Source organism: Hyposmocoma kahamanoa, unplaced genomic scaffold (genome assembly GCF_003589595.1).
Source record: "Hyposmocoma kahamanoa isolate Upper Pololo Valley unplaced genomic scaffold, ASM358959v1 93, whole genome shotgun sequence".
Lineage (NCBI taxonomy): Eukaryota > Metazoa > Arthropoda > Insecta > Lepidoptera > Cosmopterigidae > Hyposmocoma > Hyposmocoma kahamanoa.
In genome coordinates, this window is record NW_020654810.1 from 22,614,056 (window position 1) to 22,639,411 (window position 25,356).

General features: G+C 35.2%; 1 protein-coding gene across 2 annotated transcripts in view; it reads left to right on the forward strand.

The window, feature by feature from the left end:
* Positions 1 to 25,356, forward strand: part of LOC113237380 (ephexin-1) — a 39,723-nt gene that overhangs the window by 6,126 nt on the left and 8,241 nt on the right. For both annotated transcript variants that reach the window (XM_026473810.1, XM_026473811.1), the window contains 6 exons: positions 6,552 to 6,672; positions 14,051 to 14,195; positions 17,807 to 18,014; positions 18,434 to 18,616; positions 19,865 to 20,069; positions 20,748 to 20,916. In XM_026473810.1, coding sequence (XP_026329595.1) covers positions 6,552 to 6,672; positions 14,051 to 14,195; positions 17,807 to 18,014; positions 18,434 to 18,616; positions 19,865 to 20,069; positions 20,748 to 20,916 — 1,031 coding nt within the window. The remainder of the gene's footprint in view (positions 1 to 6,551; positions 6,673 to 14,050; positions 14,196 to 17,806; positions 18,015 to 18,433; positions 18,617 to 19,864; positions 20,070 to 20,747; positions 20,917 to 25,356) is intronic.

A 25,356-nucleotide genomic window follows, 5' to 3' on the forward strand; every position in this document is an offset into this window, starting at 1 on the left:
GGAATATTTTCTTCCAATTTAAATGTAACCAATATTGTGGTACCCTCTTTCAAACAAAAAAAGAATCATCGAAATCGGCTTGCAAAATTCGGATTAATCGTTTAACATACACACTAAAAAAATACAGACGAATTGAAAATATCCACCTTTTTTGAAGTCGGCAAAAAAAGCTTAAAGCACACACAAACACAAATTTTTTTTTTTTAATTTGGTTGTGAAACTCTCGTAAACTCGTGTCGCAAAATTCACTATGTTAATTATGTTATTTTACTCGAACATGTATTAATTGGAATTGTTCTTATTTCCAGCGAGATTCGGGTACGGTTGTGTTCTGTCTTTCACGTGAATGTCTTTGTTTTGCACTGTCTTTGTTGCTTTGTGGTTTACGTTCAACTGGCATATTCATTGTATTGTATTCATATGAGCATGAGTTCAGAAGAAAACTTATATGCAGACAGCATTCTCGTGATTTTAATTTAAAACGCATGAAACGTCTTTTTAAAGCACTATTATTGTAATTACTTATTTTCAAATAATATTGCACCTAAGTTTTTTAATGCATTTCATATTTTTTCTGTATTGAACTTAGTTATTATAATTCCTTATTACACTTCCATTATGTAATATCATAGTTTTGTTTCTATTATTACTTAAATACCGAGGGATTTTTGCAATAGCGGCATTTCTCAAAAATATCTAAGTCATTAATAAAATGTAAAAAACTAACAATCACTAAATCATTTTAACCAATGGAAAGCTCCGTGTCTTATTCGCAATAAATGTTAGTACAATTCTGAATACATACCGCACTGGGTTACCTATCAATAGTTCGAAATGACATTTTCCAGAAATAACGTTTGCTCGAACTTTCATAACCTCGAAAGTAATTTTGAGAGGAAAATGTTTTTTCTTTTAAGAGGGAGCAGAGGAAAAAATCCTAATCTTCGATTTGATTTTAGAGGGGTAAATCCACTTTAAAGTTAAAAATAAAATATTAGTAACTACACGAAATATTCAAGCACAGACGTTAATCAGAAACATAAAAGAATAAAGTTTCCTCGATAGATTAAAATCACGAAAACACGTCTAATTTTCACATTTTTCGATTTATTCTCGAAAAGTTATTAGGACAAAAATTAGATAATTAATTATATTTATGCATGATCGACTACTGTCATTAGGGATTTTTTTTTAATCCCTTTAATTTTAGACTTATTCCGCTAAAACGAATTTGGCACTTACGACATTTTTAATGCGCAAAAAGACTTCAAGCATATATTTGTTCACAAATTAGTCACTTTCACTCCGTTGAGGCGAAAGGACGTTGACAAAATTTGGGGCTGAGCTGTTTAATCGTCATCGTAAATTATCAATATTGATCGCTAATGGTCGAAGGTAAGTTTGTGAATTACCTACCTATGTTGAACGGTAAAATAAAAAATATTATTTTCGTGTGCATAAGCGCACTTAGAACTTACGAATTTTGATTTCATCAGTAATAGGATTGGAAATTCACCGGTATAAAAGTGAAGGTCGTGCAGACGATTTTAGTTGTTATTATGTGCTTAATAACATTTAAATTGGTTTATTCCCGCTTTCGCGGGCTACTCGAATGATATGACGATACCATTTACATGTTTTACATTACATATTATAAATATATAATATTTGTAAAAGTGACGTATGATTTATGCTTTTTTTCCGATATATTCTGGAAACTGAATTTCTCGAATCTTTCCACAAAATTTATGAAAATTTAAGATATAAAACTTTGAGACGTCATAACTTATTACTAGATCCTAAAATCAAATCGAAGATTATTTTTCCTCTGCTCCCTCTTAAACCTTTTTTTTTTGTTAATCCGGGGGAATCTGCTTATAGATACCCCGGCCCCGCGGGCGCAGAGCCGGTAACTTAACCTAACCGAACCTAATCGTGCCTTTGCGATAAACATCCAAAATATCCTGAAAGAACAACGGTTTCGTTATAATTCGTTTTTCGATGTAATGAAAATTCGAACAAACGTTATTTCGGCAAAAATAAATTCGAGTTTGTGATAGGTTACCACTGCTATTACAATAGTGTTATAACTCAATCAATCAATATGTGAAATTCAATATTATACTATTGACTATCTACAAGACAATAAAACTTTGTTAGAATATTGTAAAAAACAACGTAACTCAAAACGAGACAATTTTTTTAATTGTTTAGTTGTTTGTAATAAACTTTAACCTATACATATATTTTAATAATCTTTCACTGGAATAGAGTAATTCTGTTTCATTGATTCTGAAAAAATACACTTTTTGAGTTAATACACTATGGTATTAACAGTGCGACACGTGCAATAAGTCCAAAATGAACTATTTTGATTTGGGCCACTCTCCTTGAAAGCTGCGATACATACATACACCTACATACCATCACGTCTCACAATAAGTTAGGTAGAGTCAATGGACATATACTCGCTACGCTCCTTCGATACTTCTTTCGCTTTCTCTACCTGCATCACTGTTTTCATACGCGCCTGCTTATTAGTACTTTTGGACTGGCCTTTTCTTAAAACCTACGCCGAGGTGGAAATGTGAGGAAAGGCGATCCTTCCTTGTGATTCTCTCCACGATCGCTCTACAAATTCGCTTAATTATTCTAACGTCGTTTTCATATGACCCAACTATCGAAGTATTCTCTTTTCTATTCGAGTCACTACATCATCTTTTACACCACAACCCTCTCTTATTACGCAGCTATCTATTATCTATATACTACTCGTACTATCTATTATCCTCATTATGTCCATAACAAACTTGCAAAAAGAGTTATTCACTGTACACAAGTACCAATGTTCAAAGAGCTCAGGTTCAAACTACACTTTTTTGGTTGAATTTGCTGGTCGTCTGGTTATTTTATATTTTTGTGGTTCTCTTTATTGCTTTTTTATTATTTTTAGACTTTTTGCTTCACCTTAACGTCAAAGTAATATATAATAATTGAAAAGTGATACATCGCAAAAATAAAACTCTTTTTTGCTCAATTCGCACGATGAAATCGACACAATCACACAACAAAAAAGTATTTTTTTGTGAAGTGGCCATTAAAGTTTCTAAAACTAAGTTTCAATTTGAAAACGCAAGAATAGTTTTATTTTGATTTCATATAAATATTAAGGTTTGTTATGTGTCTTCTTAAATTCTAAAAATTGTAATACTGGCTGTTTAATTGTTACAATACACGTACATAGGGATCGGTATCATAATTGTATCTTCAAAAAGGTACCATTGACATCTTTAAGATGTATCACCTAACCTCTTGCACTTATCGTCGCTGCTGGCTAAAGCTCAAAGAACTCTATTTTGTTTTTTTATAATACCAAGTGACGGGACGAATAAGTCGTGCGCCTGGTGGTAAGCGACACGCCTGTCCATAACAGTTGCAGTGCCACTCAGAGCTCTTAATCACAAATCTGAGGGGCATTTCCACTGCACCTGTCGTCCTGTGACACAAGTTGATAAATTCCTTACCCTTTGTAACTCTTTCACAAGGAGCTCTATCTGCTAGCTGGAATACAAGAAGAATTCAAATAACATCCCGTGTATTTAGCTGCCTCTACTAGCAATCGTCTTTATTTCTATCTTCTGAATACATGTAAGATTGCTAGTAAAGTAAAATAGGCCTGTTCAGTGTACTTTAATGACCCGTTCGACCTCTATAGAGCCTTGCCTTGCTAATGACTGCGTTAAGTTTGCGCTATTGTACCTTCGCTTATTAAAGTATAGTCATGGGACAACTATAGTATTTTCATACTCGACATATACTTAAATTGGATTACTAACTGGGTTTTTGTCAGTTAGTTTTCTCTACCTAATTTTGGAGGTAATTTTCATTATTTAAATATTCCAATATTAAATAGTGCTTCATGATAATATTGCACAATATTTGAATAATAGAAATTGCCACCATAATTAGGTATATATAAGTGACGTGAAAATTACCCAGCTACTAGTGGCGAGGGGTCCATGTAACACGATGCTTATAATGTATATTATCAGCAAAATTGAGCCTTCACATGCCGAAGACCTTTTGTTGAACTTTTGTTGTGAAAAGTTTTTGTTTTATTCATTGTTTTATTTATATATTCATTGCCACTGGTGATCATATGGGGATTATATGGACCCCGTCAAGCCACTTCACTTAACAATTTCAGATAGATACTTATGATTACTTACAGAACAAAAATAAGGTACATCCAACTATAATTTATTAATTATATATATTATTTTTTTTGTAAAAAATAATTTCTTTTTTAATTCGTTATCAGAGTATTTCTCGAGTTTAATCAGTTCCATCTGGCAAGATCTTTCAATGGAAACAAACAACTTTCATATCACTTTTAGGTTGAATTTTAGTTGTAACTATCAAATATCTATTATCAAATTATGTTACCAAATATTGTTTTCATATATTTATTTACTCTTACATATTTTTAATGATTTGACAAATATAATGTTCCAATCTCTTTACAACATTCATATAATAAATGTTTAATATTGTCATTACCCAGTATTGTAATATACTCAAACCCCACGTGGCTAAGTAACAACTTACAAAGGAAACAAAACAACTTTAGACGCTATACTATACACTATGTATGTACTTAAGTGACACAAATATCACTTAACCTATACTAGGTACACGACCCCATCACTAGCAACGACTCTAAGCGCAATAATCGGCAGTGAACGTTTAACGCGCTCGCGTGGCGCACGCGCAGCCTTCACAATATATTTAAAATAAAACATCGTACTTTCGTACTGTTAACTGTAACTATAATTATTTTTATATTTATCACTTGTTGTTAAATGTTTAATTGTGTTTTGTTATGACTAATGAATTTTCCGTACTTATGGGCCGTAAGTGATGTTCAATAATTATCTTAGTTGAAAAGGATGATCTCACTTGTTTAAAATGAATAGATATTATGAACTTTGTGCAATTGCACGTTTCGTCATTGTCATTGTTGCATTGTCACGCGCTTTGTGTGCGGTACCCAGCCGTTTTTGTTGTGCAGGACAACATCATACGTTTATTTTCTACTGTACAAAGCAGAAACAGTACCTATTGTAAATGACAATAATATTTATATAAATAACAATTATACCAAAGTACCTATTGCTCACAATAGTTTCCGGTTCATAAAGATTATTGTAAACTTCATCATTAACATTACAAATGTAACCAGGGAAATATCTTAAGATCAACTTATAAATTTACTTTGCTCTTTATAGCATCATTTTCCTTGAGCAAAGCAATTTGCAGGGTATTCAATGTAAGAACTACATACAATGTCGTGATTAAAACAACCATAAATTATACAATTCATAATGTGTTTCATATAGACATGTGTGCACTTGAAGCTCAAGAACGCAGGTTTAGCTTTTGGCGTTTAATCACCTGGTTTTTGCATTAACATTCTCATTCTTAATACAAATGCCTTCTTATTTCAATTACACCAGTATCTTCACACTATTTTCTTTATGTACGTTCTCTATAATGACTTACATTTATAAAACTAATAGCCTATTTAATTTGTATTAATAGACTTAACTTACAACACTTATAATTATTAAATAAATATCGAGCACTTTAGAAAAAAACCACTTCTATCTGGTTGGAATCGAACCAACGTTTCCCAGCAAACCATGCCAGACGCTATGCCAACTAAGCCACGGAACGAACTGTAGCTATAACCCAATCTAATACGGTCATTTTGCAAGGGTTGATACATTTTATTGCCGTATTTTTCAATAATGCAATGTGCAAGTTTCGATATTTTGCGTAAAACACAAATCGAGTCGGACACTGGCACTTATAAAAGCGGTACGTCGCTCCGGGAATCGGGAAGTCGACTGACTTCTATAATCGATATCTGATCGATAACTGTGTTATAACTGTTATAACGGTGTTATCGATCTATGTGTAATTTTTATCAATAAATCGGGTGTTAGGAAAATTAGTTTTTTTTTTAAAAGACAAATTCTAACGGCCGCCTTACAGAACGAACGGATGTTACGAAACTTTCCATGTGTTTGTTGCAGATCTTCATATTGTTTTTTAACGACTTTTTTGCCGTAGAAGAATTAGAAAAATTCCTGAGGTCCGTTGGTTCGTTCTGTGACTTAATTGGCATAGCGCCTAGCACTATTTGCTGGGAAACGTTGGTTCGAATCCAACCGGATCGAAGTTAATAATTTCTGAAGTGTTAGTTTTGTTTAATAATTATAACAAACTAGTGGAGTAATTTCAATAAAACTTAATTAGAAAACTTATATATTTCAATATCAGTAATGGTGTCGGCATAAAGCAGAAGCAGAAATAAACTTAAAGAGCAATGTTAAGTAGTTCAACATAATTTAATAACAAAATCAATAAAAAGTGTAACTCCCATAAATTGACAGAATTCTCTCTTCGATCTTTGTGTTAATATTGTTCAAGAAAAGCCAGAACCTAAAAAAATACTTTTATTTAACAAAGAACTGTTGATTACACAGAATTGAAGCGATTGCTGCCAACATTGCCACTCACGCGCAAGGAGAAGTCGCGCTCACGCACCTCGTGGTACGCTGACTGCAACTCCGACACCGCCTCCACGCACACCTCCACAGCCTCCTGGTAAGTTTGCCTCCGGCACGAGCCTCTTTACACCATTCCGCGCGGTAAAACCGACCTTCATAATAGATAGATAGATAACTCATTTATTTGCTGAATCTCGGACTCACGGTACCTATATTAAAAGCTTAAGACATAGGTACAATACAAAAACTCAAACCGAGAAAATTAATATTTAAAGAAACAAAATGATAAATATGTTTTACATTTGAATATAAATTTAAATATACTTTTCTCTTGCGGTAACTTCATACCTTATCCACTCAGGGAAAAATTGGCAGTAGTAACAGATTAGCCTTTTTTAACCGACTTCAAAAAAAGAAGGAGGTTCTGCAATTCGACTGTTTTTATGTCTGTTACGCGATAACTTTAGCATTTGTGAACCGATTTTGACAATTCTTTTCTTGTTACAAAGAGGGGTACCTCAGCATTGGTCCTATTTAAATTTATTTGAAGAAAATATTCCACCTTTAAGGGTGGACCTGAATAAAACGCGAACTTTTGAGGTCGGTTTTTTATTACTGATCACGACCAGTCGAATTACGCCTACCAATACGTAAATTTTTTTTAAGTGTCACATTGTACTTTCAATGAACAGCGGCAGAATGGTAGAGATAAAAAATGTTTAGGTTTTCGGGTAAAGCCTGAAGTGTTGCCTACATTGTGTCGAGGTATAGAGTTGAGTGTACTGTGTTAAAAAAAAGAACCTAACTCAGCATTATGCCGCAGATTAAATGGGTCTTTTACAAACAGTCGAATAATAACATATTTCTCTACGCAATGAGGCGAGTACACTCCCAATTTTCGTTACATTGCTCTATGACGTCGCACATTAATCGGCGAACCGCGCGCGCGCCGGCGCAAAAATGACTCACGCGCAGCCTGTTCCGCGAGCCACCGTTACCTTTGGTGCAATGTATAAGCGAAAGCGATTGAATCACAAAGCTCGCTAAAACCGAATCGGAATCTAGGAAATTCCCTGTGCTATGATTACTAGACAGTGAAATTGTTTGTGAGACACTATCTGGAACATCCAGACCAGAAATAATCTAGAAAAGTTTTCAAGTTGATCCTACCGGGAAACAACCCTTCATCTAGCACATACAGTGCAAACTCTTGGGCCACCGCGCGCGAAAAAAATAACTTCATTCAGTGTAACAAATGACAATCATTCCTAAATCGAAAAACGATGTATGTAGTGCAGTAGAGCTTCTTACGAAAGAGTTCATCCGGGGAAGTACTGCCACCTTACCTATTTCTGCCGCTGAGCAGTAACGTGAGCATCATTACGTTCCGGTTTTGAAGGTTAAGTTAAGAAGCAGTTATTTTCACAAGCCTCCGTACATTTAATGTTGGGTGGTTTCAATTTGTTTTGTCGGAGCCAACATGTAGTACCACGAACATTTTGTATACGTGTTTGGTTAGGTAGTATTTTGATTTATCTTTCTAGGCTTTGTTTATTGTTATTAAGTGTTTTCTTGTGGTATTGTTTTTCTAATGGGGCTGACATGTTCAATAACGATAAAAAATAAAGAGGAAAAGAAACCTTAATTAAGATAAAAAAGTTAATGTTAAATCACCAATATCGAGAAGTAAGAAGTCTAGTTAAGTTTATAACCTGGCTCGATCATCGTAGTGTAACATTGTAGCTTACGCTTTGTTTACATAGTCATCATGTGTCAGGTCTCATCGGCATAATTCACAAATCACAATGTAGTGTCACACTGTCGATCAACCGAAGAGGTGTGTTGAAGTGTTAAATAGGCTCGTTAAAAGAATAACAATAAATAAATAAATAAACCACACTGCACACCAAAAATTATCATTATCGGTTAAAAATTAAGTATTCATATACTGTGGTTTGTGGTTTGGTTATACGTTAAATATTGTTCTGCCGGCAATCTGACCGAAAATTTTTGGCGTAAATAAATTTACTTTATAATAACTTTTGCGTCAAAGTAGATATGCTTTGAGGTGTAGAAAATCTTATAATTTTGGTTGATTGAACTTAAAAGGTATTTGATTCATTTGGTGTCAGGCTGGAAGATTTGTAGTGGTTCTGTTGAGCTTAAAGATATTTTTTTTATGATAACCAACTAACGGGACGAACGAGGTGTGAGCCTGATGGTAAGCAACACGTCGATATATAATAATACGCCGCACTAGGGAAACCCTGTATCGCGGATGCCATGGACACACAAAGACAACCACAAATTACTCCTAAACTCACGAGGAAAATAAATGTAGGCCATAGGAAATTCTCAGGTTTGATGTTTTATTTCTATATGTATTAGCTATTAAAGTTTCACAATGGCAATTGATATGGAATACTTGATTAGTGCCCTGTTTTTGATTTGTCTTGTTATACTAGGAGACTTTTGTCTCCAATATTTTGTCAACACGTACTCTGTGTAGAAATTTTATGATATTTTGTATTTCGAGTTGAATTTGTATTCTTTTGAGAAATAAACAAATATTTCTCCCAGCCCGGGAATCGAACGCAGGACCTCTGCCAGACCAGCATGTTAACCGTTCGATACCGAAGGTAGTTAAAAATATCCATAACAGGCAATGCCAACTTTAAATCGCAAAGATTTGAGGGTCACTGCCACTGCGCCCTTCACCCTGAAACAATAGAATAGAATAGAATAGAATAGAATAGAATAGAATCGTTTATTTCATGTTATCAATGTCACAATATTACAATTGGAAATACAATGTCAAGGGATAACTATGATCGTCAGTAATAAAATTATAATAATAATAATTAATATAAAATAAAGTAGTATAACTACTGCTTGTCGAATAAAATAAAATTAAAATTGTTTCAAAAGAAACTCATCGACACTGTACAATTCAATATCCAATAAAAGGTTTTTTAGTCGGGTACAAAACGTTTCATCGTTTCTAACACTTTTCAGGTCTGTGGGTAGATGTTCGTAGAATCGGGGACCTATTACCCGCGGATTTCTAGTTGCAAGTTCGGTACGGTGGGCAACGGATTTTAGTGTTCCCGCGTTTCGTAATGCTCGGCCTCCGTCCGTGCGTCGCTCATAAGTAGCCAAGTTTTGACGCGCATAAACTATTATATCATAAATATATTGTGAGTACATGGTCATTATATTGTATTTCTTAAAAAGGTTTCTGCAGGTCTGACCATTTTTTATGCCTACTATTGTTCTTAGTACACGTTTTTGAAGAATAAATACCCTAATCGACTCAGTTGAATTACCCCACAGTGTGATGCCATAAGACATCAACGAATGAAAATATGCATAATACGTCTGCCTCAATACCACATTGGAGACAAGAGGACGCAGTTTCCTCAGTGCGTATGCAGTTTAAAATACAACATAATAGCTATTTAAATTACAGGCACATGTCAACATAAGTTGACATGTGCCTGTAATTTAAATAGCACCTCTACCCTTCAAAACCGAAACGCAGTAATGCGCACATTACTGATTGGCGGCAGAAAAAGTAAGGTGGCAATAGTTGCCTGGACGAACTCTTTCACAAAGAGCTTTACAAAACATGTACTCAAATATTTTATATGCCCGTAAAAATATACATAATTTCAATAAGAAAGAAGATATCCACAATATTAACCTTAGAGCTAAGTCCAAGGTCATGGTACCACGATTTCGTTTAACAAAGGTAAACGACTCTTTTATGGGGAACTGTATACGTTTTTACAATAAGATTCCGGAGCATATATTAAAATTATCATTTCCTAAGTTTAAAAACTGCATCAAAAATATTTTGATTGAAAAGTCATATTACAAAATTGAAGACTACGTGTTAGATAAAGATATATGGAAATACGGCACCAGAATCTACACAAAGTTGATTCAAAGTGAATTCCATAGCGCTTAAGTTTATTTGAAAAGAGCAATCCCTAGAGTTTCTTGCTCATTCTTCTCAGGGAAATCAGCGTAGTGAATGAGCTGTAGTTTAATGTAAATGTGACGTTTCCAAGCATTGACTTACAAATAAATGGACGACGGGTCTAATACAAAAACCACGAAAAAAATGTCCCAAGTCAACCTATTTAAACGTAGTGACATGTAAAGGAATATGAAAAAGCTAAAACGTTGAATTTAAATTGTAATGTCATCGCAGTACTGTCTAATTTTGCTTGCTTCGCTGTCAGTCGAACAAACGAAGACTAAAGCGTGAATGACGCTCTGTAAACGATTTTAACGCCCTATAAGTTCGGACACTTTTTAGCGCGGACCCGACGTCCATATAATTGTAAGTCAATGTTTCCAAGTGTAAATTTATTTTGCCTATGGAATAAATGATCTTTGACTTTGACTGCTACTAAAGTGACTTAGAAGCATTAATGAAGTATAAACGAAGTTAAAGAGATTGGTTTCATTATGCATATATTAAATTTTGAGATCATAAGTGGTAAAAGAAATCGCTAAAGTCGCTAAACTCGTAACACTCACCAAAAACGTGTTTTGGGTGCCACTACGGATATTAAGAAATGTTATAATAAAACCGTTGAAAAGTCTGTTGTGATGAAGTGGGAAACCAAACTGAGAATGTCCTTAAAATATAGGCCGGTCGAAAGTTTTTTTTTTATAATATCAAGTGACGGGACGAACAAGTCGTGCGCCTGATGGTAAGCTACACGTCTCTCCATAACAGTTGCAGTGCCACTCAGAACTTTAAATCGCAAAGATGTGAGGGGCACTATCACTGCACCCGTCACCCTGAGACGTAAGTTGACAAGTCCCATGTGCCTGTAATTTACCAGCACCATTCAAAACCGGAACCCAATAATGCTGACATTACTGCTTGGCGGTAGAAATGGGTAATGTGGCAGTACTTCCCTGAACGAACTCTTTCACAAGGAACCTCTACTGTCCCTTGAAAGTAACCAAGCCCCAGTGTCACCACGATCGTACAGCCCGCAACACGTGTGTGTTAATGTAAAACATTTTGTGAAAGTTCCAAGGCGATAGTGAATTAATTATGGATTTTCCAATGCCATTCGATACAAATATAGTATCAAATTAATCGATACAATCAGCAGGTATACAGTGACCTAGTTTTTCGTCTAAAGTACAGTCACATGCATTAATATCGGCCCTTTCGTTACTAATTGCCGTTACGGTTATACTCAAGTTTGAAAAGCGAAGAATCTGCATTAATTATGAAGTATTTGAATATATTTTAAATAATTAATAAATAAATATACATTAGACAACATCATATACGTAGCTCCGATCCCAAAGTAAGTAAATAAACTTGTATTATGGGAATCGGAAACAACGACGGTACCACAAACACCCAGACCCGAGACGCTATAGAAAAGTTAATTTTTTCTACATTGACCCAGCCGGGGATCGAACCCGGGGCCTCAGAAATGGCGACACCATCAGAACCGGTGTGCAAAGCATCCGACGTCGTGTTATGGAAATGGAAAACAACGACGGTAATTTATTGATGAAAATGTGCCGAACGGAAACGACATCGCCTTGAAGAATTTTCCTTATGCTAATTATGACTACTATTCAAGCGTAAAACGATAAGTACCTACCTATTATATAGCAAAATTTATATGCGATTTTCATTGGCAATGCCTTCATATCAGCCAGAAGTAATAAACTTAATTAAAATTCACTTTCGTACTCAATAACAAAAGAAGATCTAATTTTAGTTTCGAACTGTAATATTTTTACAACTTCCAAATTTGTTCTTGAAATAATCTCATTACAGAGTACTAAAAAAACCGACATCAAAAGTCATTCATCCCCTGGTTTGCCACCTTTAGGGGTGGAATATTTTCTTCAAATGGGACCACTATTGAGGTACCCTCTTTCCAATAAAAAAAAAGAATAACCAATATCGGTTCACAAATAGCGGAGTTATCGCGTAACATATATACAAAAAAAAAGAAAAAACATACATTTTCTTTTGTTTTTGGCTGTCTTTTGCTGTTTTTTTATCTAAGGCTGTGGTTTGTAAAACAAACTAACTTCGACTAAACAAAAATTAGAGCTAAGCAAGTTTTTCGTATTTACAAAACAATCTAAGCCTTAGACTTACAAAGTAAATTCAAAGACTAACTTAATTTCTTGCTTAAACAGCAAAGTTTCTTTTTGTAAATCCGAATAACTTGTTTAGCTCGCCATCCTTGTTTAATCTAAGTCAGCGTAGGGTTTATAAGATTTGTACAGGCTCGGATTCGTGTCAATAAGGCCAGGCTGTCTATCTATCTATAAAGCCTGGGGGTCTACTCACGATCTCCGTTCGACATCCGTCCGAAACAATTATTATCAAATAAGTAATATTCTACAAAATTAAAAGTATCAAGAATGAAGCTTCATTCTCATCACGCGTCTTTTCATTTGGTCAAGATTGCTTATTTGGCAGTAATTGTTTCGGACGGCGATCCAGAGTAGACCCCCAGTTCCTTCCGCGCACTGTTGTTGTTCCAACAATATTGTTATATTATTATGTTCTGTTCGTACTACAGTGTGTGGTAAATAAATGGTTTTAAATGGTAAATAGAACGAAGACGAGTGGGATTCAGTGCGTAAACGGCTTGGAGGAAATCAAATGTCAATGCTTATAATCGTGTGCTAACTTTGTCTAGAGTTGTGCCGGATACCAAATTTCTTTTTTATTAAATAGATGGAATAATTACAACTAACAACAACATGTATACATACATACACACTTTTTTGTCCTTGTTACTATTTCATTATGGATCAATATCTGAAATAAATTCGACTTCATTGTTCACCGAGTAAACGTGTGTTATCAAATCACCAACAAGAAACTTCAATAACTCTGCACTTGAAGAATTTCTAAATAAATATAAAACATAAATTAACCTGAGTTTTACGTCGTATATTAAATTTTGTGTGTGAAAAACTGTTGAATCAATCAACAAGGAAAAAATTTATAGTAAAATTAAAGATGTACACTGATTACTATAAGGTGTGAGAACAAGATTCCTAAAATATTTCACGATAGAAAAAACCACAAACCTACCTTGAAATTTTACAAGAAAACCGCTGCATTCAATAGGTCCTTTACATATACCAATTATTTGTTTTATAGCAACTGAAGTAAACAGAACACGCATCGCATACGATATACATTTATCAAATGGCTTTAAAATTTTGTTTGTAATTAAAATAAATTCAGAAATAAAACCAGTGTCCCTGTCGCTCGACCCAAACCAAAATGAAACTTGTATTTGAGCTAAGGTAGTAATTTCCTTTTAAAATAGATTATTTACCCCTCTTTTTGCGTGAAAGAATTGGTTTATTACTACCTGATAAAAACTTTTATACGTTTATTCAGGGGAGACGTCGAATTATTGTTATATTTAACGCCAATCATGTTTTTTACCGTATAGGTACGCGGAAGTCGGCCTCTACCAAGCAGGCAATATATCGTCATCATCAGGCGCATCCTCAGGGTCCCATCCTGCTTCGCCTCTGCCGCACTCGCTATTCCCGCACGAGCCGCTCTACCAGTTCTACAACGCTGCTAAAGTTGAGGTATGTCTCAAGTGTTGACAAGTTGAAAACCTACTAAATTTTCACAACGAGATTTATTCGTTATTTTGAACGACTTTTGCCGAGTCTAGCGTAATTATTCTATAAGAAATTTTAACTCTCCAATATACCTTTCGGGACCTGTAAAGGACCCGAAAGGTTGGTTTGTTTGAAAAAACAAATATACGCGATTTAAATCCGGAAAATAGTTTCATTTCCTATCTTCAATATTTTATATTCAGGGTTAACGTTAAGTATTGAATATTGGGGCAGTATACAGGGTTATTTTTAAAATACTAACAACCTCCCAGGACTATATTACTAACATCATAAACAACAACGTCTGTTTTCGGATTGCCAGAGGTCTGGTTCGAATCCATACGCATCGAATGAATTTTTTCTTAATGTTTCGATCTTTGTAATAGTTATAACAAACTAGTGGAGTAATTTCACAAAAACCAATTGAATATCATGATCGTAATACATCGTGACATTCAATAAAAACTTTAAAAAAACACTAGAGTTACAATAAGGTCTAAATTTGTTTTAACCTCTCCTACACCAGAGCTAATAACGATGTTTGCCCGCAAACTATAGCTCAAATGTTCCACAATCATACTGGAGATTTTAAATATTAAGCTACTGTTATCGAAATAGACGCTGACGCTTTTCATCGAAACAAAAAAATTTCGAATGGCAAATGAAGGACAGAATCTTTATGATATATTGAAGGTATATATTATGCATAAATTTGTCTCCAAATTAGTGAATTTCAGTGAGTTGTATGTTGTTACTCAATTCAAGTCTTTATTTCGGACAAAATACTTAAAGTACTTAAAAACTATGTTAATATAAATCCTCTAAACATTGACGTGTACCCGTACCCATTGAAATAATATGGGCCCATCGTTCCTATCGGCCACTGTACGAAGGCCATTTACGCTGCCCCGCACTCCGCGCGTAAGGGATACTACCCGCTTCCGCAAAATGGCGCTAAAGCCGCTCGGTAAACATCCCCGAAGCACTAGAATTGTAAAGCGGCAACCCCAACAGGGCGCGATACGCTGTAAAAAGATTGGCAAAATGCTTTAAAAACGCGTAAGCTTTACGTTTAATGTCTATATCGTCAGACAGACTCTCCGGCACCCAGTGCCCTAGGTACTTATAATGCGAGACCCTATTTTTTTTAATATAATATCGAATGACGGAACAAACAAGTCGTAGGCCTGATGGTAAGCTACACGCACGTGTTGACTGGCGGCACTTCTCTGGTGCATTTACCACCGGCCTTAAAATTAAAAACTTGCTTTTATTTATGATTCACCTCTGTTTCTCTCTAATCCCACTGCCCTATTCCACATTCGAATCACGTCACGTTATAAAGACGTGTCATTGGTCAATACGATGACTAATAAGTTCTTACAACTCACTTCTTATGGTTTTCTTTTTCTGGGTTAAATAATTAACACTAATTTATTGATTCATTTAATGTAAGTTTTTTGTCAAGTAATATCGTTTTTATTTATACTTATAATACTACAGTTCTATAATAATATCATTAAATATAATTCAATAAATATAATGACATTGAAATAACATCATTATAATTTATTTTAATATTATATATAATAATTATAAAAACAATGATTATAATACATATATAAACTAATTACATAGAAGCTTAAAATATATTTTCATAGTAAGAAATGTATCACAGGGTATCACATGTATGTAATGTACCCTATACTTAGAATAATAACGCATAGAAACCTAGTCCGCACACGCTAAGTGAGGCAAATTGAAGCGCGCCAAAAGGGCCTACACGAGCGGGCGGGCCTTCAGTGCTCAAGGTCAACTTGCACCGCGAACAGATCAAAAATTTTAGCTAAAAATGACGAATTGTGCGGTAAATGAGTGTAAAAATACGTCAGACAAACATAAAATAGATACTAACATCACATTCCACAACGAAGTAGCGCGTTTCAACTTGTATTTTTATATAAATATTCACTAAAACCGAAAATTAACCTACTACTAAAACTAGCCTACATGAATTTGATTTTTGCCTCAATTGTGACAGTTCGTTTGATATGAAACTATCATTCTATGCGTTATTATTCTAAGACCCTATACTACAGTCAACTCAAAACTTTGTTACATCTATTTGCCAAAGTTTTATTGAAATGGGTTACCGAATTTATCATATAGTTTGCCAGTTAGAGGAGGATTACCCAATAAAGGATAATCAGTCGTATTTAAAACATCCTAATTTTTTGAAGTCGGTTAATTAAATAAAGCAACATTACTGTCAAATTGGAACAACCAACAACTAAATCAACGTTTCGGGACTTTTTATAACGTTCCATGACCGCGGAATAGTCAGTTTTTGTTTGAAAAAATAAAAACAAATACGCGATCCGAAAAAATACAGTTTTATTTCCATTGTGTAACAATCGCGAAAACATTGGATTTTGAAAATCGTAGCTTATAACTACTACATTTTTTTTTCTGTTGCGCACACTACGTACAGGTAATTGTAAAACTATTAAGTAAGATTTTTCAGTGTATAAAATATTGTATATAATTATACCAATATTTATAAAACGAAAGCTTGGTACTTATTTGGTGTAACGGGCGGGTGTCCGCAATTCAACATCAAGGCGCCTATTTTGCGTGTGGTAAAGAAAGCTTAGTCCTGTCTTCATTTCCCAAAGAAATATAAATTCCTATATGTTACCAGGCACCTTCACTTTTACAAATTCTCCACAGACCCATTGTTTTTCACACAAAATGGCAGAAACCGTTTCTTTAAAATGTATTGTCATTTTGTACCTGTCGTGTTAATTTTCTGCGCTGCTTGCGTAAGAGAGCATAGCATCTGAATTGCAGGTCTGTTGCGTCTCTTGCCCTCGTTGGTAATGAGGCATTTAGGAGGTGCATAGTGGTTACTATTGTTTGCGTTGAACTATTAGAGGTAATACACGTGTGGAAGGTTGTCACGATATGATTCAAAGACGCAAACTTGAGTGCGATAGGCCTTCTGGGGTATGTTGATAACTTACTTACAATAAAAATGCTGTTAAGTTTGTATTTTTTTCATTATTATAATAATAAAAAAGATCTTTATTATCCAACATTAAAATAAAAACAATTTAGCCTTAAATAATAACATCTGAAATTACGCATGTAGATAAAAAGGTAAGTCTCAGCTTGTACTGTTTTTCAGACTTTGCCTTTTTGGTGAACTCGGTACATTTTATGATTGTAGTTGTATGCGTCTGGACTAGACTGACAATGCTTTTGAAAACGAAATAACTTGAGCACTTGAGCGCAGTGAGGCGTCAGACGCCGACCACGATGTGATCCGGGCGCACTAATGCGAGCGTCGTCGCGCGACGACGAAACCAACGTCTTCCAGTAAACCGTGCCAGACGCTATGCCAACTAAGCCACGGAACGAACTAACCGACCTTACGAATTTTTCTGTGCACAAGCACAAATAAATTTTTTAGTTTAAGTATATTACGTTTTGAGTTTCTTAATTATTTGTTACCTGTTTAAGCTGATGGCTCTGTAGCCAATGTCGGCAAATAATTAAAGCGTTTTTGTTTTCAGTCTGCCTGCCGTGAAACTGGTGACTCCGATTCAGACGCATATGAAGTAACAAGTGGTACCACTGAAGTGCAACCGACCTCGCCACCGTCGCTATCATCGCCCCCGGTCAGCAACGTGCGCCCCTCCGCCATGGCGCTAGTAGCGCCCCGTGGCCCTGCTAGGACGCTGTGGTGTGAAGTGCCTGAAGTTCTCAATTCTACAGTACTTAGTAAGTTAAATTTGCTGTTGAAATTAAAACCAGTTAAGAAATAACTCCAAGCGATTTTTATTAAAGCTTCCGTGCGTTCATCAGCTAACTTGTTAATAATTGTATTTTTTTTAAGTTTAGGTTTGTATCGATCCCCTAGGCCAACATTTTTCATTGGAGGTTTATTCAGGAATTTAAAAAAATACATGTTTTTAATATTTATAGTTTATTATTGTGTAATGTTATGTAATTTTGTGTGTATGTTAACATATGTGTACTATTTTATGTGTCGTTGTGGAGAGGCTATCAAATCCTCCTTTGGAAGGGACCGTACTTTACCCAATTCTGGTATAAATAATACATGCGATTAAAACATGTTAATGTAGTAGATGTTCTTGTACCGACAACTATTCACTTACATATTTCCAATTGAAACACAGGTTCCCTTGCGCCCGCGCAAAAACGCCTTCAGGAAGCCAAGTTCGAACTATTAACATCCGAAGCATCATACCTCAATTCCTTAAACGTACTGGAGATGCACTTCATCGCGCACCCAGCGTTCAGGGAGACTCACATCCTGCCCAGAGCCGACCGTGAAACGCTGTTTTCCACAATTTTACCAGGTAATAGAATTTAACAAGAATATTTGCTATTATTTATTATACAAAAACGACAAAGAACAACACAAAGAAAAATTCCATCAATCTTACTGAAATAGGTACCATTTATTGCAACGCCACATTATAATAAAAAAAAACACAAACGAAGAAAACTAAATAAAAACTACATAAAAAATAACAAAAAACAGCATAGCTAGTCGAAGCTCCAAAATCTCGATCATCGCAGAAAAGTAGCCTGCTTGTCGGTTTTCTATCGGATACATTTCGGGGAGTGTGCGCAGGAACTTTTCAATTTGGTTCCGCCCTCACCGTTCCTCCTTCGGTCGACTAGAAGGTCCGGAGCACTCCATTCTTATGTCGTTGATATTCCACCTATTCGCACTAAGCGCTTTACCTCCTCCTTTCTGATGCGTACGGCAAAGGAATGGAATGCTCTACCGGCATCTGTATTTCCCGAAAAGTACAATTTGGGGCTATTCAAGGCTAGAGTGAATAGGCATTTTTTAGGCAAACGCATCCCATCGTCGGTCACATCGTCGCTTAACATCAGGTGAGATTGTGGCCAAGCGTGTGTCTATTATATATTAAAAAAAAAAAGAAAAAAAGCTAACATTTCAATTAAACAACATATTTTACTATATAACTTAATACTAGACTGACATGTGCGGAGCTGTGGCGTAAGCAATAGGATCTCATTCTTCTAAATCCACTGCCGAGAATGGACTGCGACGCTGGTTTTCAATGGATCCTCTTTTTTTTTCAAATAAATAACGCGCACACTCAACATAGCCCCGCACTAGGGAAACCCTGTGTCGCGGGTGCTATGGACACACACATAAACAACCACAAATTACACCCAAACTCACGAGAGAAATAATTGTAGGCCATACAACTATTTCTCCCGGCCCGAGAATCGATCCTGGGACCACTGCGTGGCAGTCCGGCATGGTAACCGTTCGGCCACGAAGGCAGTTAATCCTGGACCGGACTCGAACCAGCGTCTGTTGCCACTTTGTGCACCGATTTTGACGATCCTTTTTTTTTTTGTTGGAATGAGGGTACCTCAGTAGCGGTCCCATTTAAATAAGAAAATATGCCACCTCCAAGAGTGGCAAACTAGGGGATGAATGCGATTTTTTTTAGTACTAGAAAACAATGTAACATACAACCCGACACTGACAAAGTGTAGTCCGATTATCGTACCCATCCTCATCCACTACATCATAATAAATATTACTATTTATTTTACAGTGCGAAAATGCTCCCAACTGCTTATGAACGAGCTGGAAAAGTGCTGGCAGGAGAACATCCTGCTGTCAGGCATCTGCGAGATCGTGCGAAGACACGCGGAGCAGCACTTCCATGTTTACGTCAAGTACTGCGAGAACCAGGCGCTAATGGTCAAAGCGCTACAGCGGTTAAGGGAGCGGCCCACTTTCGCCACCGCACTTCGAAGGTATGCTATTATTTAACTATGAGATCAAAATAAACTAATGTAAAATAATGGTTCTACCACTAGACTAACCAAAGGTTAATCTGTAAATGAAGTTGTTATTTTGATGTTTATATGTTCATATGTTATGATTGATGGGTTATTCGCAAAAAACCGCGACAGACCGACAGACAAAGATACATCATTATATGTCAGCTTTAATTGATGTCTTTATGACAGCTGTTTCTGTTTTTTTATTATGGTTTTTGGCTTGGATAGCTATATATATAGTAGCCCTTTGAGCCAGGTCTTCATTTAGTTTTCGGGATCCTCATTAAATATTTCCTATTGTTTTTAATGCACCTACTTGTAGAATGATAACAAGAAATTAGATTTTTTTTAATAGTTTTTTAAGCAGTGGGAGCCACTTAAATCACATGCTAATAAAAGACGTTAAATTTGGAACATGGCTCGGTGGGTACTTCTTCTTGTATGCTTCCGTACCATTTGCCTTTTATATTTTGATCCTTTTTCCAGAAACTTTTCCATAATGTTGTCTTATAAAATATAATCATAATTGAAAATATGAAATCTTTTAGAGTCCTTCATTTAAAATTTCCGCCATTTTTTTCTCAGCTATATTTGACAGATAGAGTTTCGTTTATTAATAGAATAAGAGTAAGAATGTAACACTGATTGCAGGCTGGAAAGCCACCCCGCGTGCCAGAGCCTGTCGCTGCACTCGTTCCTGATGCTGCCGATGCAGCGCGTGACGCGGCTGCCGCTGCTCATGGACGCCGTGCTCAAGAACCTCAGCGCCGACGACCAGGAGTACGCCAGCTGCATGCGGGCGCTGGCCATACTCAGCAATGTGAGACTTTACGTGCTACTTCTTTATTGAATAGGATAGAAACCATTTATTGTTATGCCACAACACAAGAATACATAGGAAAAAGAATAAAAAAAAACAAAGCAAACATATTATTTTAAATATTCAACACAATTTGAATAACTGTCTTGTATGCGGCTGTGTATACAAAAGGATTCACTCAGCCGAGATTAAACTGTGACGCTGGTTCTCACTATTGATAGCGTTTTGTTTGGAACATATAGTTTCTGTGAATGTTCTCTGGTCTATAGATTGAAGTCGTTGTTATTACTACAATTTCATTAAATAAAAAATCATAATAATTCATTAAAACATAAAAAAATGCTATTTAAAAATAGAATAGAATAGAATACGTTTATTTGCCAGAATACAGTAATTACAAAGGTCTTAAGTAAAATTAGGTACATTGTATTCAACCTGCAAGCAGATGTGCAAATATTAATGGGATTCAATGTTTCTTTAGTCTCTATAGTTTCTAATTAATGTAATGAATTTGTAAATTCTAAGTATTCTTTATTACTATAGAAGCAATGTGTCAAAAGCCATTTTGTCAATTTTAATTTAAAAGTATGTCCTTGTAACAATTTAATTTCGTTTGGTAATTTATTGTAAATAATTATACACATGTTGAAGCAGTTATTCTTATAAATTACTTTATGGCAACGAGGTTGGTAAAAGAGATTCATAATTTTTGCTCTAGTTTGCCTTTGAATGACTTCACCGCGTGTTTTAAAATATTGAGGATGAGAGTTGACAAATACGCAGATATCCCTAATGTACATGCATGGCAAAGGTACACTGCAATAATATAAAAACAAAATGCATCATCATCACAACAATATAATAAAATTCAATATATTGTTAATAGTAGTTTATGTGACTGTTACATAATGAAAGGCATTAAGATACGAGTGCGAGTTTATGAAACTAGCCGACAGGTGAGTTTCATAAAAACATCACACGAGTGTGGGTTAATGCCTAATTATGTACAGTTACATACACTGCTTTATCTATACACGTTTAATAAGCTCTATAAGATGTGTACAGGAATCGCATGTTACGACTGGCGAAATGGCGGCAAATAAAAACTTTTCTTCGCGCATGTCACGCAACCGTAGTTTTTATTTTTAATTCATAGACAAACCAGAATCGGCCCCAACTATCATATCGTTCGATATCCTTAGAGGATGGAAAAAAATAAATCGATATCAAGTAACGTGTGAAATTGTCATAATTGTTTGCTATTGACATTTCATTTCACGGATAAGAAATTTGTTCTAACAAAACAGTTTATCTTTATGCTGGTCGTAATTTGCAGTTTTTGAACACATCATAGAGGGTTTATGATATATGTGTAGATAAATTTATTTATTTATTTATTTATTTATTTTAGGGAGATTAACAGGTAAATTAATACAAATAAGTGATAATATTACAAGTTACAATGCTAATTATAAATCTCCACAAATAGCTTAAAAAATAATGTAAGTAAGTTTTGGTAAACAGCAAAATAAAATAAAATAAATTAAGAAAAACCAAGATTACAACTTCAATAAACGAATACACTACCAAATGCTAAGCAAAATTAATTTTTAAAGTAACATTAAGTCACACAAAGGAAAGAGAAAACATTAATTAACTATAGGAAGACAAGCAGATGCAGGAAAGAGAAAAATGTAAATAATAACAATAGTGAGAACAATAATAATAATAACATAATATTAACACAAAACACACAGTTTAGCCAACCGCACAAAATAGAGCTAGTAAACTTAATTTTTAAAATATTGTTTAGTAAGTAGACGCCGAATCGAGTCGACGCTGGTACTAAATATATCAATATCAGTATCCAAGGACGATTGGTTGAACTCATTTACTGCTCTGACAAGAAATGAATTTTGTCGGTAATTAGTCCTCGCATTGGGTACACTAAATACCGAGTGATGCCTTAAACTCAACAGGTTAGTTCTAAATGATACCTTTGACAATAAATTTGATGAGTCAACTTTACTGTTCACTATTTTAGAAAGAAAACAAATGTCATTCACTCTTCGCCTAAAATCGAGAGGAACAAAATGATAACGCTTACAACGCACTACATAGCCTGAAGTTTGCTGCTTCGTTTTGAAATCCAAATACCTTAAGAATTTTTTCTGAATAGCTTCAATACGTGATTTATAAACTTCGTATCTGGGATTCCACACTTGAGAAGCATATTCAAGGTGACTACGTACAAGAGAACAATAGAGTACCTTTATAGGCTTAATGTCAGAAAAATCACTACAAGTCCGCATCAAAAATCCCATGGCTGTATATGCTTTAGTAACAATACTATCGATATGTTTGTCAAAGATCAATTGGGAATCAAAGTACACGCCAAGATCCTTAACATTGTTCACCCTATTAATGAAACTCCCCTGAACACTATAACCTTCGCTGATAATATCTCGTTTACGAGAGTAAGATACAACAAAACACTTAGACACATTTAGATCTAATTTATTGCTATGACAACAAGCTACAAACCGATCTAGATCACTTTGTAGCTCCTGTGCATCTTCAATTGATTGTACTCTCTTAAATATTTTCATATCATCTGCATAGAGTAATATTTCAGAGTTACGGAAGCATAATTGAATGTCATTAACAAATATGGTGAACAATAACGAGCCCAGCAAAGACCCCTGGGGCACGCCCGAGGGAACAAAATTCCAGTTAGACTTGTAACCCGACAGTACCACCGCCTGACTGCGTCTGTCGATGTACGAAGAGAACCATCTGAACAGGTCACCATGCACACCGGCAATCGACAGCTTAGCAAGTAAAACTGAATGGTCAATACGGTCAAAACATTTACTAAAGTCAGTATACAGAACGTCTACCTGAGCCCCAGTCTCCATACCTGCAGATATAAGGTCAGCGGCCTCAACTAAATTTGTCGTTGTGGAACGGTTACTAAGAAAACCATGCTGACATTCACTGAAGGAAGTCTTTAGAGCAGCATACAACTGTCTATAAACTAGTTTTTCAAAAATTTTAGCAATGAGACAAAGCTTAGAAATTGGTCTATAATTCTCAATATTGTGCTTGTCTCCTTTTTTGTGTACAGGAGTAATGAACGCTGACTTCCAAATTGTAGGCACGACTCCTTCACCAATTCATCGTTTAAATATTATTGAGATTGGTACTACCAGTGAATCAGCACAGTTTACAAGAATGCTGGAATAGAATCTGGTCCCTCACCTTTGGATAAGTCGAGAGATTTCAATAGTCGCAAGATTTCAGACGAGCATACCTCAACAGAGGATATACTGCAACCAGAACTTCCATACACACTTGATACGTTGCTTGAGTACTGAGTATTGATATTATTAGAAGAAAAGTTTGTTTGAAAATACGTGGCAAATAGGTTACTAATAGCCTCACCTGTTGAGGCAGTTGTGTCATTATATTTTACATTATTAGGAACAGATGATGATTTGTATTTACTCTTGACATAAGTCCAGAAAAACTTTGGATTTTGAACAATAGAAGATTGAACAAAAGAGATATAGGAAGAATAGCAATTCCGTTCCATAACTTTTGCACGTTCTCTTAATAGGGAAAATGAATGATAATCGGCCAAATTATTATAAGTTGTATATTTTTTATGATATTTGTATTTCTCCTTGAGAAGCTTAATCAAAGATGAATTATACCACGGAGGATATTTACTAGGTGTACACATTTTTTTAACTATATATTTATCTCTTAACTCATATAACTTATTGTAAAAAACATCAACAGCTTGATCCAAAGGGATGGCAACAGAACCACATAGCAATGACCAATCAATGTTACAAATTTCAGAATTAATTTTCGCATAATCAGCATTAGAATAAAGGTACTTTATTGATGATTATTCGGTAAGTCCGCCAACTTGTATAAATTCAGCTCTCAAACAGAGAGATTTATGGTGTACATCCTCAGGGACAAGTGGAGAGGCACATGAAGACACGTGAATGATGTCATTAGATAAAGCAAGATCCAATACACGCCCCAAATGATTTAATTCACCATTATATTGACTTAAACTACACGAATGCATTGTATCAATGAAATCAATGATAGTCTTATTATATTGATTTAACGCGGGCGATTAATGTAAATCATCAGTAAGACGAGTCCAAGACACGTAATCTTTAAAATTAAAATCACCTAAAATTATAAATTTATCAAGAGGATGCGAGATAATTAGTTCATTTAGCTTATTTGTAAAATTATACAATTGTGTGTTATGCGATAGACCCATTCCATCATCACAAAGATAAAGAGTGCAAATATGAAGAGTACCAGAGCCCACAGAGCGCTTACTACTAATACTAACCGCAAGCCAAATATCCTCAGCCGAACTACGCCACTCAGGCCTCTCAGTAACCGTTA